Here is a 19,560-nt window from a genome sequence, read left to right as displayed (position 1 = left end):
ATGAACATTTGGAGAATGCAGGTTTCAATGTCAAAAATGCTGAAAAGGATGTCAACAACCAACCTTCTGGCTACAATTCTGCAAAAGACAAACAAAGACAAACCGTATGTAAGAATAGAAGGTTTGAAGAATATGGACAAGATGAAAGAGACATTTTTAAATGTCCTCAGGCAGGCTAGGCTCAGCGCAATTCTTCTGAAAAGCTCAAGCAATGCATCTCCAATTTGACTCAGCTGCTCAATGGTCACACTGTACGACAGAGTGACTGCTTTGTAAGGATTATGGAGGAAGGGATCACCTTCACTTGACAAACTTAATCCATCCTCTTTTACACAAGAAGGTAGTGGAATGGATGAGGACTTAGATTTTTGTTATTTTTTTAAGTTTCATGTTGTTTATAACCTGCTCCACCTGAAGGTTCAACTAGTGTTTTTTCATGTTGATTGAAAATAAAGAAATAATGTATGAGCATGTGTTATGTAAACGAAAATAACGTAATTAACTTCATTCGACTTCATCACATAGCCTTCATATAGCCTAGCTGGTCAAATTCATACTTTTATATGTTAGCTGCAAACTTTGAAATGCCTCACGTTGACTAAATGAAAATGAAAATGTTCTATGTGCATGCATTATTGCACTATGTCGTGGTACGACTAATTAGGGTAATTATGATGGGAGGCTACCTCTATTCCTGTCCCTTTCTGTATGGTATCCAGCACAATGTCTACTGCCATTTAAAACGGGATGATCGCAAATATACACTCACCTAAAGGATTATTAGGAACACCATACTAATACTGTGTTTGACCCCCTTTCGCCTTCAGAACTGCCTTAATTCTACGTGGCATTGATTCAACAAGGTGCTGAAAGCATTCTTTAGAAATGTTGGCCCATATTGATAGGATAGCATCTTGCAGTTGATGGAGATTTGTGGGATGCACATCCAGGGCACGAAGCTCCCGTTCCACCACATCCCAAAGATGCTCTATTGGGTTGAGATCTGGTGACTGTGGGGGCCAGTTTAGTACAGTGAACTCATTGTCATGTTCAAGAAACCAATTTGAAATGATTCGACCTTTGTGACATGGTGCATTATCCTGCTGGAAGTAGCCATCAGAGGATGGGTACATGGTGGTCATAAAGGGATGGACATGGTCAGAAACAATGCTCAGGTAGGCCGTGGCATTTAAACGATGCCCAATTGGCACTAAGGGGCCTAAAGTGTGCCAAGAAAACATCCGCCACACCATTACACCACCACCACCAGCCTGCACAGTGGTAACAAGGCATGATGGATCCATGTTCTCATTCTGTTTATGCCAAATTCTGACTCTACCATCTGAATGTCTCAACAGAAATCGAGACTCATCAGACCAGGCAACATTTTTCCAGTCTTCAACTGTCCAATTTTGGTGAGCTTGTGCAAATTGTAGCCTCTTCTTCCTATTTGTAGTGGAGATGAGTGGTACCCGGTGGGGTCTTCTGCTGTTGTAGCCCATCCGCCTCAAGGTTGTACGTGTTGTGGCTTCACAAATGCTTTGCTGCATACCTCGGTTGTAATGAGTGGTTATTTCAGTCAAAGTTGCTCTTCTATCAGCTTGAATCAGTCGGCCCATTCTCCTCTGACCTCTAGCATCAACAAGGCATTTTGGCCCACAGGACTGCCGCATACTGGATGTTTTTCCCTTTTCACACCATTCTTTGTAAACCCTAGAAATGGTTGTGCGTGAAAATCCCAGTAACTGAGCAGATTGTGAAATACTCAGACCGGCCCGTCTGGCACCAACAACCATGCCACGCTCAAAATTGCTTAAATCACCTTTCTTTCCCATTCAGACATTCAGTTTGGAGTTCAGGAGATTGTCTTGACCAGGACCACACCCCTAAATGCATTGAAGCAACTGCCATGTGATTGGTTGGTTAGATAATTGCATTAATGAGAAATTGAACAGGTGTTCCTAATAATCCTTTAGGTGAGTGTATATATTTTAAAATATAATTGAATAACGTTTATATATGGTAACTCTGAATATTCCTATAAGGTAGCCTAATGTAATAGTTATCCCCCACTCCATCTCCTGCTAAATTGCATTTGCGACTGGAAATCAACAGTTCGAAGTACTATTCCCTATATAATATAATATAATATAATGTAATACGTCACACTTTAACGGAGTCGAACTACATTTCCCAGAATTCTCAGTTGACACATGTTTTTTGTCCTCTACGGCTCTCCGTAGAAGCTAAGTGCTTTTTCCTTCTTCGTCATGGGATTCCCTGTGATATGGGAGTCATATGAAAACTGACGGGAAGGAGTGCTGCGGAAACATTGCAAACATTAAAGGGGGGAAACGGCAACACATACACAGGGCAGCACCGAGACCCTGCTCCTGGGAACCATGGCCAATATTACCAAGAAAGTGTCGTGGTCCAGCCGTGACGAGGACTCGGCCCCGGGGGAGGGCACCCCGCTTCTGAACGGCACCGGTGGAGCGGTGAGATCCCCCAGACGGGTAACTATACAGCAGAAGGCGATATTAATACCTATGACATGAAGAAGCCCGATAGCAACACTTGCATTAGGACATCTTTGCACAGTTGAGCGATACACTGCGGGGACAACCTGCCAGTCAGTGTCTGTTGACGTTTCTTGGCCAGAAGATGAACAGCATGATTGTTGGGTCTGAACCCTGAAACCGTCTCACACTGTGGTCTCCAGGATGCTTTCTCATTTTCACATCTGCGATCGATCAAGACTGTTTGATTAACTCTCTTGAGCAAAATTGTTGAGTCACCCATTTATGAAATGTCCGTCACTGTTAAGTCCAGGTCTGTTGCCTTCACACTTAGTTCCTCTTCCTTACCTCTGACAAAAGCGATCTTATAAGTGATCGATCCGTCAATATGAAAAGACCAGACGTGCTTTTTTAGGACATCAGCACTGATAGTTCAGCATGAGTTTGTGTTTTCACACCTGCACACGTTTCACAATGACATGCTGCACAATGAATACAATGTAGACTATTTCAGGGTGCGATAAGTGGCATTCCTGAAACATTGAACTTTTAGTTTGGACAGTTTAGTGATGGTAATTCATTTTTATAAGAAACTAATAATTGCTTCCTATAGCATTCCAAACATAACTGATCAATTGAAACAACACAGCATTTCCCTACAGTAATTACTAGAGCTCAGAGAAATCATTTTGAAACTCTTAAAAAAGAAGAAGAAAGACTTTAAAAGACAGATACAAATGAAAGGACGCTCTGCATTTTGACTGTTTTTGTGTTGCAACGGCTGGATTGTGAGTGTTTCTGCATGTCTGTATAGTTTGGGAAGTGAACCAAACAGTTTAAAGAAAAAAAAACAACAACATCCACACCCACCCCTATTCTTTTTGCAATTCAGTTACTGCAAAGAAAGACTCTGTGGAAAGCCCAGTCAGTAAGACAAAGGAGATAAAGGAGGTTCTACTTTTTGGAGAGCTTAGTCAATTCAGAAAGGCCCTTCCTTAATAATAGTAGATCAGTTGGACGAACTGTTAGCCCATCATCATCATCATCATCATCTTTCCAGTTTGAATTTCTGGTTCTTGCAGCTGAGTGATCCCAAGTTATGCACCTAGGTTGGACAGATCTCAGACTCAGACAAAAGTGTTGTTCGTTATCTAAAGAGAAACCTCTCCTTCGTGCATGCATTACAGTAATAAACATTATGTCTGTGATCATGAGTTTGCTGGGTTGTATATTGTTCAAAGGATGAATTCATGTGTCATCACATGGCTTCATTACCATTATAGCTCTGTGTATGTTGGCAGGGATACAACTGTTTGCATGATTCTGGACTAGATCTTTCTTTAGCTCTTCCTTTTATCCCCTAGACCGTTTCCATGTATAGAAGATGTGATCCTATTGCCTGCTAACTCAGTTAGTCTATATATTGTGCTTTTTTTGATGCAGAGATTCAGTAACGTATTGATTCTGGTTGTTAAGCTTATATAAGTAAACACAAAGGCATCTGTGTTGTCTTTTTGAAATGTAGAATGTAGTTTAAAAATGCAATACTCAGTGTTCATCTTCACTTACTGTGTGTTTAGGTGGAAGGAGAGATAGGGACAGATACATTTATTGTTCTTGCCATCAGTGATTGAATACAGTGCTAAGGTTTTGCATAGATTTAGTTATATTACATTTTTTATGTGGCTAATGCTTTATCATTCACTAAACACACATTCAATAACACACTTGTATTATAAATGTACAGGGAACTGTACAGACTTACAAAGTGTGAAAGGTAAATGGCATCTGCAAGTGGATGAGTAGAAGGTGATAATCATTGAAAGGAGGAAAAAAATACAATAGCACAAGAAAAAGCCATCAGTGGAGCAGTTTGTGCGTCATACATCAGTAGTGAGTTTATTTTGGCTACATTGCTCCTTTACAGAGACAGACAGGGAGATGCATGCTCATATGATGAGATGTCACATTGTACATCCCCTCAGCACATCGGCCATCTCCCAGAACTCACATCCTCAACACAGTGGCCCAGTATATTGGAGTGGACGTACTGAGAAACCCCCCAGGAAGAAACATGACAGACCGTTACTTCATTGTTTGATTTTAGCTTAAAGGTATACAAACTACATCTTATCCATTAGCTGAAAATGCGTGTCTTTGACCTTCTTTGCATTCTATCACTGCAAGAGGACAGAGAGTTTACATGCATGATATGTGGTATACATTCCAGAGGAAGGGAAAATGAAAAATAAAATCAATCATTATCGGGCCTTCACACACTCCTCTCGCCTCCAGTTTGCAAAGGGGCAGGGGTTTTCTGTGAGCATGTCAAAATGTGTTCAGTTGAAAACATCATTGTGAAGCTCTGGGTTTACTTTACATCATAATGTAAACCAGCAGTATCTTTTTATTTTGTCCTTGAGTGTTTTTGAGTTGTAGTGCAAGAATATCTGATTATATCGGTTATGTTTAATTTGTTAAAAGCCCTACAAAATGTTAATTCCATGGAAAGAATTTTGTACTGCAAGTGTTTGCACTACGGTGCACATTAGTTGATAACACTTGCGGGAAACCAGCTGTTAATGGATTTGATGCATCATAATCATGGTTTTCGTTCTGTTTTATTGCTTAATTTCTTCAAAGACATCCTTCAGTACAACAGATTTACTATGCTATTATTTAGGCTTGTAATTGATAACTCCAGAACTAATTTCTGTGCCATAACAAGCCAAAAGCTAGTGCAGCAGAATGGGAAGGTACTATAAATATCAAAATGTTTTTCTGAAAAGCTGATTCTGTGCTCCCACGCTCTCAAACAGGTTGGATCAGACTGGCAATGTGCCCTGCTGTCTTGCAACAGAAAAAGGCCTTCCTTGTTTCTTGTTCCTGTAGTAGAGCTTAGTTTCACTTTTAATATAACGCCATGTTCTACATTTTGTAAAGTTGTATTTTCTGTTTTGTAGCAATTCATCATTACAATTTTCTTCTGCTGATTTGATTAATTCAGGACAAGGATATATTTTTTTCCTAACAAGAAATATAAGAAATATTAAAATGTACTGTTGCTTTTATGCTGACCCTCCCCAGTACAGACTGTGGCCGGCACTGATTAGTCAACACAATCACAACTGTAAAGTGTAATGGTTTTCTATTATTTATGTAAGGCGGTTGGCTGTTGTTTAAGTATTAAGACCTTCATTTGGTTGAGGTTACTATCATGAGATTAAAACAAGGAAGTAGAAAATCTGTGCTAGATTGGAGACTTTTACCTAACTGAAACTACATCACACAAGCAGTTTAACCATAACATTGTGGTGTCTCCATTTATCAGATAATAGACCATCTGGTACAGTTTCAGACAAATGTACTGTTGTGTGCAGAATAAATGTATACATAAATGAAGGATATTGTCATTGTTCATTCCCATCTTGAACTGCCTCAGGTCTCTGCACACAGCCTGAGTTTTCACTTCGGTGGGCACTGTACCTTAAGAACCACACAGCACATAAATCAGTAATCCTCCACAAAGGCATTTGTCCATTTATTTTCTCTGTGATCGGCTTTTCGTGCTGTAAGCTTGCACATTCTTATTTAAAGATAAAGCCGAATACTAGGCACATATTAGGTTCAATTTCCACAAATGACAGCCATGGTAACTGTTTTAATGAAGAGTTTCATGCTGTGCGTTGGCCAATATCACCAGGCTTTAAAAAGTCTACAATTGTCTGTGTGATAAACTGAGGTTTCCCACAACGGTTTTAGACTACAGCAGAAGCTGGCTATCAGACAGTGGCATTAGCTTTTTCCATTAATGGTCAGAGAATAGTCAGAGGTTGAATTTTTTCCTTACTGTAAGAAAACCTGATGTATAAATAAATATATTTTCCAAATAAGGAACGGCCTGTAGTGACTCCTTCTCTGCTCACAGTCAGTATTGCAATAAAACAGCATGCCTCAGTTGACCCACCAATTACATTTTAAAGTACAGTCAGTAAATAAGTATAACGGATAACTGTTTAGCTTTTTTTGATTTATTTTTTTATTAATGTTCACTTTTTTGCAGTGTTGTGAATGCAAACAGAAGGTTATGTGGTATGGCTTCAGAGTGAAATGTTTCCAAATATACGAAAGTTTTCTGCAAACTTGGGCATTTGTTTTCTGTTGTGAAGCAATGGGTCATTTAAATGATCTTGTTTCTGTTTGGTAGGTGTCAGATACAGGCATGTTTCGCATAGGAAGGCTGAGCACCGTGGATCTAGAGGAAGACATCACAGAGGATGAGGTATGACCAACAGTAAGAACTATAGTTACTCCCCCCTTAGTATAGTCCACTATTCATTTCTAAATCTATACTCAGGAATTTTTCATTTCTGATTTACAGTTGAAGGGCCATTGATCATGTTTCTAGAAGAATTCAAAATCTATTCCCCATTTATCTTTAAGGATCGAGGCCTATGTAGGGGGGGGGGAAGGCTTTTTATCCATTTTATAATATTCTGTGCAGAAACCACTCCCGGCAAGTCTGAAACAGTTTGTTCTGTTTTTTTGTTGACCACAGAGGGAGTCCAGTATTTGTTAACTGTCTTATCTGTGGTTGATGTAAAACCAAGTTTGTACATGTGTGTGATTGATACCATTGCCTTTGAGGTCAATATTTGTGTTGAAATAGGTTTGCAATAGGCTGGGCCTCATTTAGTACTTATAGTTAAAAAATGTTCTGATGGTATAGATAGATGGCTGACATTTTTTCAACCACAGATGATTATTAAGCACTAATTGTTCTTGCTCACATAGAGCCTTTTACAGTAAATGCACTATACCGGATTCCTAATGGGGTCTTGTCTTCTACACATTTTAATTGGTTCAAGGGTTTTGAGTGGGGTTTGTGTATCATGTCCAGTATATAATGTATCTCTGTTAAGCCAATTGAATAGTTTTATTTTTGCCAGTTGTTTATTTGTCTTGATGTTTGTTTTCTTTCTCTGCAATTATGTGCAGGATACTATATTGGGCCGACCCAAGGAAATTCCTCACAACGAAAAGCTCCTTTCACTCAAATATGAGGTAATTAAAAAATAAATAAAGGCATACATACATAAATCACACTTTGAGTAGTCCAGTATGTTTTCTGTATGTCCTTTAATATAAAAAAAAAATATATATATATATATATATATAAGGATTTTTTTAATGTTTATCATACCAATTCGAAATAAACCAAGCAATTCAAAATATTTGTGTCGTGTCCTTGTGCAACTCACACTTTGGGGTTAAAGAGTTGAAAGTATGAGTGACTGTTTGAACAGCACACCCCTTGCTCCCAGGCCCGATAAGGGGGTCTGTGTCAGTACTGAAGAGAGACGGATGTGCTTTTCCCAAGCAAGCCCCAGTGAGAACAGATCCTGCATCACCGCATGTGTGTTTTCATGTTCATTACAGGGCAGTAATCACAAGGGAAGTCTGATAAACCTGGACTGACCTTTCCCATGCAGAAAAGTAGCTATGCAGTGTTGAATTAAAGCCTCCCTGTGTTTTTTCCCCTGCTTTCAGAGCCTTGATTATGACAACAGTGAGAATCAGCTGTTTTTGGAAGAGGAGCGGCGCATGAGCCAAATGGTAAATGAAGCCGATAGTGGATCAAACAAGTATATTACAGCACTGTTTTAGCACACTGGAATAAGATCGCTTAGATTTTCAATTTGAAAACAAATTCAATTATAGTATATGACCTATTCGTATGATGTATAATAAGTCTTGTGTTGTTGCTCCAGGGTTTCCGACTGCTGGAGATCAGCCGATGGATAGTGTGCGCCTTGATTGGCATCCTGACGGGACTCATTGCCTGCTTCATAGACATCGTGGTGGAGAAATTGGCCGGCGTGAAATATGACGTGGTCAAAAAGAGTATCCTTTTTCTTTTGGTGCAGTGACTGTAACTTCCTACAGAGTTCTTCATAAGCGCATTCATATAATTCTGTACACCGCCAGATATTCTCTAGTGGCGCATAAGAACCCATCTTGCGTTCTGCCCCGGTATGTGCCATGATATCGTGTGATATTATGTGTACCACAGCCTCGCACCCTGGAATGTTTTTCTTGACCAGTCATTCAGGTATTGAGAAATTCACCGAAGTGGGCGGTCTGTCGATATCCCTGATTCTCTGGGCGGCTCTGAATGCCATCTTCGTCATGTTTGGCTCTGTGATCGTGGCCTTTTTTGAGGTAATGTTCTTTCCTTAAGACAATGTTCCCAATCCTCACTGTTTGTCTTTGCATAGTATTGGTGACCCACCGTTTTTTTTTTTTTTTTTTTTTGGTGATGGTGCATCGATTACAGTTTGGGAAAAGATGCCTGTCACACTCCTTGATTCAATCTCCCTCCTTTTCTCTTCTTTTTAAGCCCATCGCGGCTGGGAGTGGGATACCGCAGATAAAGTGCTACCTCAATGGAGTGAAAGTCCCGCGTGTGGTGCGTCTGAAGGTACGGTCCGCTTAATTCACCACATTTTGTCAGAACAATTCTGGGCCCCTGGTATATGTTCAAGGGATTTTTCTTTCTTTGCAGACCCTCGTGGTTAAAGTCTGCGGAGTCATCTGCTCTGTCGCCGGTGGACTCGCTGTGGGGAAGGTTGTAGTAGTTTTGATTTGTAATTTTGTACTGTTTATTTGTAGTTTTGTATTTCAAAATGAGTCACCTTAGATAAGGGTATCTGCCAAGAAATAAATACATTAATCTATTCAAATCTTATTGATGAATGTATTATTTTTGTATTATTTGAATCCCAGGAAGGACCAATGATTCACTCAGGAGCTGTGGTGGCGGCTGGTATTTCCCAGGGCAGGAGTACGTCACTCAAGAGGGATTTTAAGGTTTGTGGGCAGCTGCTTTAAAACCAAAAGCATCATGTCATTTTTGTGTGTAATTGACATGTGATGTTATGATCCCCCTTAAGTGCGTATCTGGATTATGTTTCCCTTCCCCCTCAGACTCACCTTTTATACATTGTTTAACAGATCTTTGAGTATTTCCGCCGAGACACAGAGAAGCGGGATTTTGTGTCGGCAGGAGCAGCTGCGGGAGTCTCTGCCGCCTTTGGTGCTCCAGTTGGTAAGACCCCGATCACCCCCGACCCCTGCCCTATGTGGTGGCTATCCTTTAAAACTGACTGCTCTCAAATTGAAATAGTCGGGCTCTGTCTCAGGCCATTCTTAATGTGAGGCAAGGGTCTTTGAAGGCAGCTGTCCACCAAAACACATTTCTGAAGCACCAAAAGCAGTCCAGCAGAAACAACTTCCCCCTTTTCACTGCTGCTCTTAGGCAGTCCCTGTTTGCTTGCTCTGTGATTTCTGTTTCTCTTAGATTAAAGATAAAGAACTAAACTCCATGTCTAAAAACATGAATCTGCACAAGCTCCACTACTGGAGCTAAGTACAGCAGATCACCGTGTTACAACACCATTGAGACTCACCTGGAAAATTACTTCACTGCACTTTTTGACTGGCTAGAATCTCGCAATACACGATCTGCACGTTGATTTTAGTGGAACTCGTTAGCTGTTAGTCCACTGTGGGGAGATACAAGCGTCAGTGGTGCTATTATAAAATGTATTCTAAGCAATCTCGAGCTTGCATATCTTCTCCACCTTAAAACCATTATAAAGTATAAATAGAAAGGTAGCAAAATGACGAAATCATATTCTCCAGAGTAGGTCTTATCTGTCCAAAGTCCTGTTGATGTTAAACTCCCAATCTTTCAGGTGGGGTACTTTTCAGTTTGGAGGAAGGGGCTTCTTTCTGGAATCAGATGTTAACCTGGAGAATTGTGAGTCGTGTCATGGTCTTTATATAATAATGCATACTCTTCTTGTATTGGCTGATGCTGTTGGTTCGTTTTGATGTATCAACCGACTCTTGTTATAACCGCTTTATTTTTAGTTCTTTGCTTCCATGATCTCCACCTTCACGCTGAACTTCTTCCTGAGTGTGTACCACCACAAACCGGGAGATCTTTCCAGCCCTGGTCTCATCAACTTTGGTCGTTTTGAGAGTGAGGTAAGATTTTGCCTTAATCATTCGTACATTACTAAGAGAATCATGTTTAAAACTGATTTAATGCACACATCTAATCTACTGAGCTTTGATCTATTTCTATTGTTAAAAACAGTGAGATCAAGTGCTTGTTTTTTCGACCAGAGAATGTCAAACCGAATAATTGTGGGCATTTTTTATTTGTGTTATTGGCACAACAGGGAATTGCTTCATGCTCCATATATTGCCACTAACAAGATCAGTTTTAAGTTTCAGGTTTCTATTAATCCTGCAGTGAACTTGTTTCTGGCTTGTTCACATAAAACAAGCGCTTTGAATAAGGTTTTACGCAGACATGTTGTGAATGATTTAAGCAGAATAAGCTGCAAAATGTGACTTGAGTGTGTCAGTGTGGCGTTTAAAAAAAACACCACTCAGACTCCTTCACATGTCAGTGATATGTGTCTGTAAATGAACGTGACGCTTGTTTATGGTGTGAGGTCGCATGTATTGTCCTCTGTATGTGTAAGGCATGACCCGGAGGATAATCTGTGGATTGGGGACCGACAATGTTTCTGTTTCCTCTTTTAGAGTGTGGAGTACAGCCTCTATGAAATTCCCATCTTCATACTAATGGGAGCTGCAGGTGGGTGTGTGATCTGATGGGCTTCATATGAGATGTTTTTTTTTTTTTCCATGTCCTATATAGCCTATATTACTGTAGGTCATTCCCTTAACAAGAGTAATGTATTCACAATGGAATGCTGTACATTTTTCACAACTTAATTTATAGTCTGTAATACATACATGTATGTGTTTTTTTAATAGGGGGCGCTCTTGGAGCACTTTTTAACATCTTAAACTACTGGCTGACAATCTTCAGAATAAGGTATGATTCTCACTTGATTCATTTGTATTATTTTGTAATGCATTTTGGGGTTTCCTGAATAAAACCTTAATTCAAAAACCCACCAAAAACATGGAATAAATACTTTACATGGAAAAGCAATTATGCATTAAAGTATTCCTTTCAGATCCAAGACCAAAAAGACAATTCAGTGTAGAGCTTGAACCCACTGGTAGAAAATTGTCTGTCTCTGCAAATTGTTTTAATCACATCAGGGGAACAGAATGTGTTATTACTGTGAGTGTGGGGTCTGTTGAGCTTGGCAACCACACAGGAAGACAAGACAAAATAGCTGGTTTTATTGTACATCTTTTCACAACAGGGGGACTTGGGTACACCTTTATCCTGCTTGTTGGAAATAAATTACTTTTGTTTTTCGGCCTTTGTGTCACTGGTATCCAAGAGTTGCTTCTGTTTCATAAACCAGACCAAGGCTACTGCACAGGAAATGGCTAAAACAGCCGAAATTGGTGCAATGTTGCTCTGTCTCCAGGGGATTTGTTGGAAGATTTTATAGCTTGAATCATACAATGTTATTATGAATACAGTCTCTCTACTCTGGATTGCCAAAGCATTGGAGACCTTATAGATTTGAGTTACAACGGCGAGGCAGTCACTCCACATCAAACTCTTTACTTCACACCAGTTCACACCGTTCCATATGACCCGCTCCTGGTGTGTGGAAACTTTGCCAAGGGTCACAGACAGGCTCACGCAGCCTGACGAGGACAGATCCCAGAGGTGGTGTTGTTAACGCTGAGCACTAGCAAGTTGGGTACAGGGGGTGCGTGTGCAGGGCGTGATCTCTCTCTGTCGGCTCCTCCCCCAGGTATATTCATCGGCCGTGTCTGCAGGTGATGGAGGCCATGCTGGTAGCGGTTGTCACTGCTGCCGTTTCCTTCGCGATGATTTACTTTTCTGATGACTGCCAGCCCATCGGGGAAGATAGAGTGGAATACCCCCTCCAGGCTAGTATTAATAATAATAATAATAATAATAATTATTATTATTATATCAGTGGTAGTAGTTGTACTAGTATTGGGCCTCACACCTTTATCTAAGGCAGCTTGCATCCAACAACACAGATATAGACTTAAAAAGGGAACTGCAAGAATTAAAAACCTGGGCAAAAGTTGAATATTGTGGATGTAAAATGTAAAACACTGCATAATAGAATAAATTATACATTATACTGGAATAAATTAAACAGTACTGAACTCTCAAATCGCAAGTATAGTAGAACCACGCACTAAATAAAAGAAAATTGGCATCTGATGTTCTGTTGTGTAACGTGCTTCTCTATTCCCTTTTATTACTGTCCTCCTGCGCTTTCGTCATCTGCCGTCTGTGGCTCTTGCAAAACACCAGTAGCACATGCAAGTGTCTGTACTGGGGTAATATAGTCCTCCGATTACCTTGGTTATTAGGGATTCAGTTTAAAATCCGATTTGTAACCTTTTTTGGTTTGTTTGTTTCCAAAGTGCATGAGTGCCGTCAGTAATATAAAGTGTCGTATCCACAGTGAGTCCGTTTGCACTAACGTTTGTCTGACCCTGCCATGCAGCTGTTCTGCGACGATGGGGAGTACAACTCGATGGCGACGGCCTTCTTCAACACGCCAGAGAAGAGCGTCAGAAGCCTCTTTCACGATCCGCCAGGTCTGCAGAAATTCCCTTTGCTTCTTGCTTTTGTTGCGGTACGTCGACAGTACAGTGGGCAGTGATTTTGTCGGTGGATCGTATATATTTATTTTATTTCCCCAATTATTTTTGACTTCTGAATAGCCTCTCTTCAGGTGCCAGATGTGGATCTCCGTTGATTTATAAGAACAGGATGTAGAGCAGCTGTTAATTCACTCAGACATAAGACGTTCTCTGTGGAAGCCTTGTGTTTTAGACTTGGCCAATTGATGACTTTCCCAGGTGTGCAGTATGCAGCCGCTCAGTTGGGAATTTGATCTAAGCCCAGCCTCCGAGCTCCCGAACAATTTTGTGCCCATTATTCACCGCCTGCAGTACCCTGCCATGGCAAAGACGGGCTTAGAAGGGGATAAGAGTTGAGTCCCATTCAGGAAACACCGCTGTGTAATTGCTGTTATGTAAGGAAGTGAACGAGAGAGATATATTTTTTTTTAATGTAAATAACAGGACATTTGTAAACAGATGGTTGTTCTTTTGTTTTAAAACCATATTGTTTGTGTGATGAATCCCAGGGACTGGTCATGAACTGCAGTTCAGTAGTTCACTCACAGATCAGACCGCACTGCCATCTGCTGGAATACTGAGGAAGCAGCAATGTCCCCCCCCCCGCACCCCCACCATATATAGCAGACATGGGAAATGTAATCTCTTTCTGTCACCTTATTTTCTGCACCCAAAGCTTTTTTCCCATCTAAATTGGGTGCAGCACACAATTGTAGTCCATGATAATTGCGTTTGTGGTTGGCCGAGACTGAGAAAGGGCAAAAGATGAGCTTGCAAAATAATTCAAGATGCTTCATGATGCTTCAAGTTAAAAACAAATAACATACAACATGATATAAACCCCCTCACTCCACTCACCTCTCTGATGCTGTGTTTGTAGGCTCGTATAACCCCATGACCCTGGGCCTCTTCACTTTGAGCTATTTTTTCCTGGCCTGCTGGACCTACGGGCTGACGGTATCGGCAGGAGTCTTCATCCCAACCCTGTTGATCGGGGCTGCCTGGGGGAGACTCTTTGGCATCTGTCTGGCCAAGATGCCAACAAATGATACTGGCAAAGTAAGTACTAACATTTATTACCTTGCTTTATATCCTGATTTTTATTACCAGGAGTCGCGATCATTAGGAGACCACATGGCCACACTTGAGTTGAATCTCCAGAGTTTTCCAGCAGATGGATAAATGTAGAAAGAGCTCTCACTCCCCATGTCAATAGCTCTCTCTCTCTCTCTCTCTCTCTCTGATGTCTCCTGGATTAGATTTGGGCAGATCCAGGGAAATATGCCTTGATTGGAGCAGCTGCTCAGCTTGGTAAGTGTTTTGTTTATTTCGTTTTCTACTTTCCTTGAGGCCGCAGACATTCACTTAGTCACCAGTTCATTAGCTAATTCCTTTGGCTTGTATTCATAACTGCTAACAGCATATTGATGAAGAGAAAGCTCTTCTCTGCAGTGGAAAGTAATACATGCATAGATGCATCAATAAAGACAAATTTCTGTCAAAGTGCTGTGCAATGAGAAAACTGTATCCTTAAAAGATAACCGGCCTCAAGTGCCAAACCTGTCAAAATTAAGAAAGTTAGTAGATTGCAAACTGTATTGTAACATTCCCCCTTTTAATTAAAACAAAACGATTGCTAATACCGGTGCTGTCCTGATCCAGGTGGGATTGTCAGGATGACCCTCAGTCTGACTGTAATCATGGTGGAAGCCACAGGGAATGTTACATATGGCCTTCCCATCATGCTAGTGTTGATGACATCGAAGATAGTGGGCGATTACTTTATAGAGGTTTGTGGAAAACTGTGAATACATAAGAGAATAAATAACCATTTACTATTGCTGCAGTTCTAAAATGTATTTTCTGTATTTTCTACACTGTGTAAGACATCTGCATGCACATATATTCAATCATAGGTTTTCCTAAACTTGTAAAATGTTTTGCTCGTAGATAATCAAGCTCATAGTGTCAAGTTCTAGTTTGGTTCTTTTTAAATACCAAACTGATGTTTCTTCCTCATTCCTCCTTCAGTTCTGTTAATTCCTAACCTGTCAGTTCCTCTTTCACCTCATATTCAGCATCACTCAGAATAATGAAAACGTGTTTGTCTGTAAAGTGACGATTGAAGCAGTGACTCCTAAATGTTCTTGTGTGTGTGTTCCAGGGCTTGTATGACATCCACATTAAACTGCAGAGTGTGCCTTTCTTACATTGGGAGGCTCCAGCTACTTCACATTCCCTCACTGCCAGGTGAGTGGCACCTCAAACCTCTTACTGTTTGGCTGTACTGAGTTGGTCATTTCCTTAACAAAAAATATAGGCCTAACTATAGGATCTTCACGTTCAGTCTCACCCGTGCCGACTCCTACTGAGTGATCCACTGCCCTCACAACAAAAGGTGCATCTTTCTGTCTTTCTCTTCTAGGGAAGTGATGAGCTCTCCAGTGACGTGTTTTAGCCGGCTCGAGAAAGTGGGCACTATTGTGGAGATTCTCAGTAACACAACGATGAACCACAATGGCTTCCCAGTGGTCAGTGAATTCACAGATGGACACGTGGTGCGTTTCCTGCTGCCTTACATGGACCGAGCCATTACATCTTGATCTCTGCCTCTGTGGTCTCCTTATTACTGCCCCGACTGCTGAGAGACTTTGAATCTTGTCATGCCGTCTCCATATTGAATGCATGTCACTGCTGGGTTGTTTAACTTATAACTAATAGTAACTACTTAACTAATAGTAGAGAGTAAACTGGTTTAAAGATTTGATACAAAAGCTGTTCAGTGTATGTTGTTTAGAAAGTTCTGCCTCTTAAAATACTTCACATTTTTTTATTGAGTATAGTGTTCTCCAATCCCCTGTTGTAGTTTCACAGATGCCAACAATGTGTTTAAGATTCTGTCTTTGTGAACTGGAAAGTTGTACAATCTTCAGGAAGTTTCACATAACCTGTTTTTCTTTCTTTAAAAGCAAATATTTATCTTCATTTTCTTTTTTTTTTTCCTTTTCAGCCTGGAAAAATATGCGGATTAATACTGCGGTCACAACTGATTGTTCTTTTGAAGCACAAGGTAAGAGAGGATACTCCCTCTTCACCGCTCAACTCCTGAGTTTTCGTGACTGTACCTGTGGGTCTGGGCTGATCTTGTTGCTCTGTGTACCCCTCGGTGTGTCTCGCGGCCCAGGTGTTCGTGGAGAGGGCGCGCTCCCGCCTCAATCGGAGAACGCTGCAGCTGAAGGACTTCCGAGACGCCTACCCCCGCTTCCCCCCCATCCAGTCCATCCACGTGTCGCAGGACGAGCGCGAGTGCATGATGGACCTGACCGAATTCATGAACCCCACACCCTATACCGTGCCACAGGTGACCGAGGCGCCCACACAGTCACAGACACCTGAATTAGGACAGGGCACAGCATTTGACTTTTCTTCTAATTCCTACCCTGCATTACGTAAATGATGTGCTTTTCTTTGAATCGCAGGAGACCTCCCTTCCTCGGGTATTTAAGTTGTTCCGAGCCCTGGGACTGAGGCACCTGGTAGTTGTAGACAGCGAGAACATGGTAAGTTACAGATAGAACTGCTTTTGTTGTTGTTGTCTTTCTGCTGTTACAAGCATGTGAAAAGTTTTTGAAAAGAAGAATCATTCTCTTTTTAATATCATTTATATATTGAGCTATCGGGGGTTATTATAAAATGTGCTGTCAGTTGGATTGAGAGCCAAGTGTTAATTATTGTAGAAGCAATTTAAGGATTGTGAATTTCAATTAAAGAACTTTTCAAAGTGCTTTATGTCAATCGTGCAACCCTCCCATGAAGGGTGAGATAATGAACGATCTACAACACTCTTATTACTGGAGCTAGAAAGATGATGTGAGTTTAATATGCTTGTCAGTGGTGGTCAAGAATCCTAACTGATGGATGTTTGAGGATGACCATCAGTTGGATGGTGTTACAAACTGTTCTGGCTGTCGCTTGCAGGTGGTGGGGCTGGTGACCAGGAAGGACCTGGCGCGGTACCACCTGGGCAAGCATGGTCTGGAGGAGATGCAGCTGTCCCAGACGTGAGCGGAGAGCCACAGCGCGCTCTGTACAGCCTGTTCAAATTGCACTGTCCACCTGCGGCCCACCCAGACACCTCCTGCACCGCTGGGCAGAGATGAGCGGGGGGGCGGGGGGTTCTAATCTGACATTATGTGGAAGATGCCAAAACGCTCTCAACAGCGTCACCTTTAAAATTGTTTTTCATTATTTTAGGAGATTTTTGTTGCTCCTTTTTTTTCTTGTTAGTTTTTTGCTGCAGTGACTTTCATTATATATATTGCACAGTCATCTGCATTTATTAATATTGTTTTTTTAACGAGGAACAGAGTGTTCCACTTCCGATTAGGCAGAGGAGAAGTGTCCTGGACTCTGTGTCTCCCTGCTATATATGATCTGCAAGTTTGAATAGTTTTTAATGATTGTTTAGTCTGAGATTGCACAAACACAGAAGTATTTATTTCAACTAACGGCTTCAGCGTATTTCAGTTACTGGTACTGGAACATTCCAGCTTTCAATAGGAGTGTTTTAAATTAAATACAACACAGGTTTGTGTATTCATTTACAGCAAGATTTTTCATAGTTTGTTAATATTTCAGAAATTATGATTTGATTGAGTGAGTGGTGGGCAGCCATTGAAATGCTAATGACATGATTAATCCACCAATCGTTTGACTCGAGTCAAATCGGATAACGATACGATACATTATTTCAGCCTGACAACTTCGGTCAGTTGAACACCAACAAAATAATTTACTGAAACTGAGAGGTTTATCAAAGACTTCTGAAATGAGAATTAATCCCAGGTGAAGGGTCCCATCTCTTTTTGTTAGAATGCACTTTTCTTTTCAGTTAAATTCACTTTTCAGTGCTGTACTGAGATTGAAGTAGAATGTTATTATTTAAAAAATATGCAACAGTTGATGTATAAATATATAATGAGAGTTTTTTTGAAGTGAGATGCAATTTAATAGATTGTTTTGCAAAAATACCAAACAAACTGAGTTTGTAAACTGGAAAAACAAGTCTAGCTGAATTTTATTAGTTGTTTTAGTCGTCTTTTTTTATTATTATTAACTCCATTTTAATTCACTGGTTCTTTTTCATGTGGTTATCAAGTATATAAAATAAGGTCCAATGTCAGAAATGAAAACCTGTTTGGCCATTTTGAGTTGGACTCTTGTGCTCCGCCATGTAAAATACATACTTTGTTTTGTCCATGACTTCAAACACTCCGTGACTGATTTATCATGTTTAGAATTCTACAATAAAGTATTTTTAATAATAATTTTAATATATTACTTTTCACATGAGTCTGATGGTTATCAACACAAAAGCTGATTGAAAGAGATAAAACAGCCATGCGGATAAGAGAATCAGCTCAGAATGCAAGAATAACCAGATGAAAATGAAAATCCACACGTGTGGTCTATTTGTGTTTTGATGAGTGTGTGTTTTGGAGGGTGGGGGTGTTGATATCTTTTTGACAGTGGCTGCTACTTTGCACTTATTTTATTTCACACATGTAATAAGATATACCGATTTTAACGTAGGTTAAAAACTGCTGTTTGCATCATGTTTACTCCTCCTGGAAGTAACTTTAAATAGATGGATTTAAACAAATTATTTGAGAATACAATTGATTCCATTTTAGCAACTTACTGTCTTTCTGCTTAGACCATTGTTGTGCTGCTTGAGCTGTTTTCATTCATGTCTTGTTTTGGACACACTCAATACACCACACAGTGCCTTTTGTCTTCCTGTTATTACTAATGGTTTTAATACATTTTTGTTATGCAGAAAACCCCTAAAGATATGGAAATAACAGTGTTACCCCCATCTCTAACCAGCTGGCAAATGCAGCTGTTATCAATTGTGTTCAATATTTCTAAAACTGTATGTAGCGGCTTCAGTTTAAAGTGTTTGTATTGTTTGTATCAGACATCTAAACTTTTGTGGGGTTTTTTCCTGTAACTAAAAAAAATTGATCTGCTTTTTCCCCATATTGTTTTGTTTTTGTTCAAACTTTGTTTTTAACATTGTATGTATTGAGGAATGATTCCAGATTTTGCTGAATTATATACCTCAACATTCTGGGAAATTATTTTTGTGCACCAATAAAACTACTGATTAATAATATAAAGTGTTTCATGCGATATTAAAAAGTTTTTGTTTTCCTTAGACCACAAATGATAAATATGTGGTAGGTTACGCTTTTGGATGTCAGTAAAGATTGGATCCTTTTGATGTGAAGTTTCAAATGGACGATCTAGCTTTCTAGTGCTTTGTACAGAGAAATGTGTATTTGTGTTTTATCAAAAGTGCTCCGTTTCAAACTGGATAAGACCTACTGAAGATGGGAAC

The 19,560-nt window shown here is 40.2% G+C and overlaps 1 protein-coding gene across 1 annotated transcript; it reads left to right on the top strand.

Moving 5' to 3' along the window:
• Positions 1-2,258: 2,258 nt before the first annotated feature.
• Positions 2,259-19,335, top strand: clcn7 (chloride channel 7). The gene is made up of 25 exons (XM_066689131.1): positions 2,259-2,516; positions 6,727-6,801; positions 7,518-7,583; positions 8,070-8,135; positions 8,291-8,423; positions 8,632-8,741; positions 8,920-9,000; positions 9,085-9,147; positions 9,306-9,389; positions 9,534-9,627; positions 10,277-10,341; positions 10,455-10,571; positions 11,139-11,193; positions 11,376-11,436; positions 12,284-12,422; positions 13,019-13,112; positions 14,038-14,216; positions 14,417-14,468; positions 14,820-14,947; positions 15,322-15,407; positions 15,583-15,715; positions 16,168-16,227; positions 16,342-16,518; positions 16,637-16,717; positions 17,136-19,335. Exons 1-25 carry the CDS (start codon positions 2,403-2,405, stop codon positions 17,220-17,222), a joined length of 2,400 nt encoding a protein of 799 aa, XP_066545228.1. The 5' UTR covers positions 2,259-2,402; the 3' UTR covers positions 17,223-19,335.
• Positions 19,336-19,560: the final 225 nt, after the last annotated feature.

This window comes from Amia ocellicauda, chromosome 17 (genome assembly GCF_036373705.1).
Source record: "Amia ocellicauda isolate fAmiCal2 chromosome 17, fAmiCal2.hap1, whole genome shotgun sequence".
In the NCBI taxonomy this organism is placed as follows: domain Eukaryota; kingdom Metazoa; phylum Chordata; class Actinopteri; order Amiiformes; family Amiidae; genus Amia; species Amia ocellicauda.
This window is presented reverse-complemented; position numbering and strand designations above follow the sequence as displayed.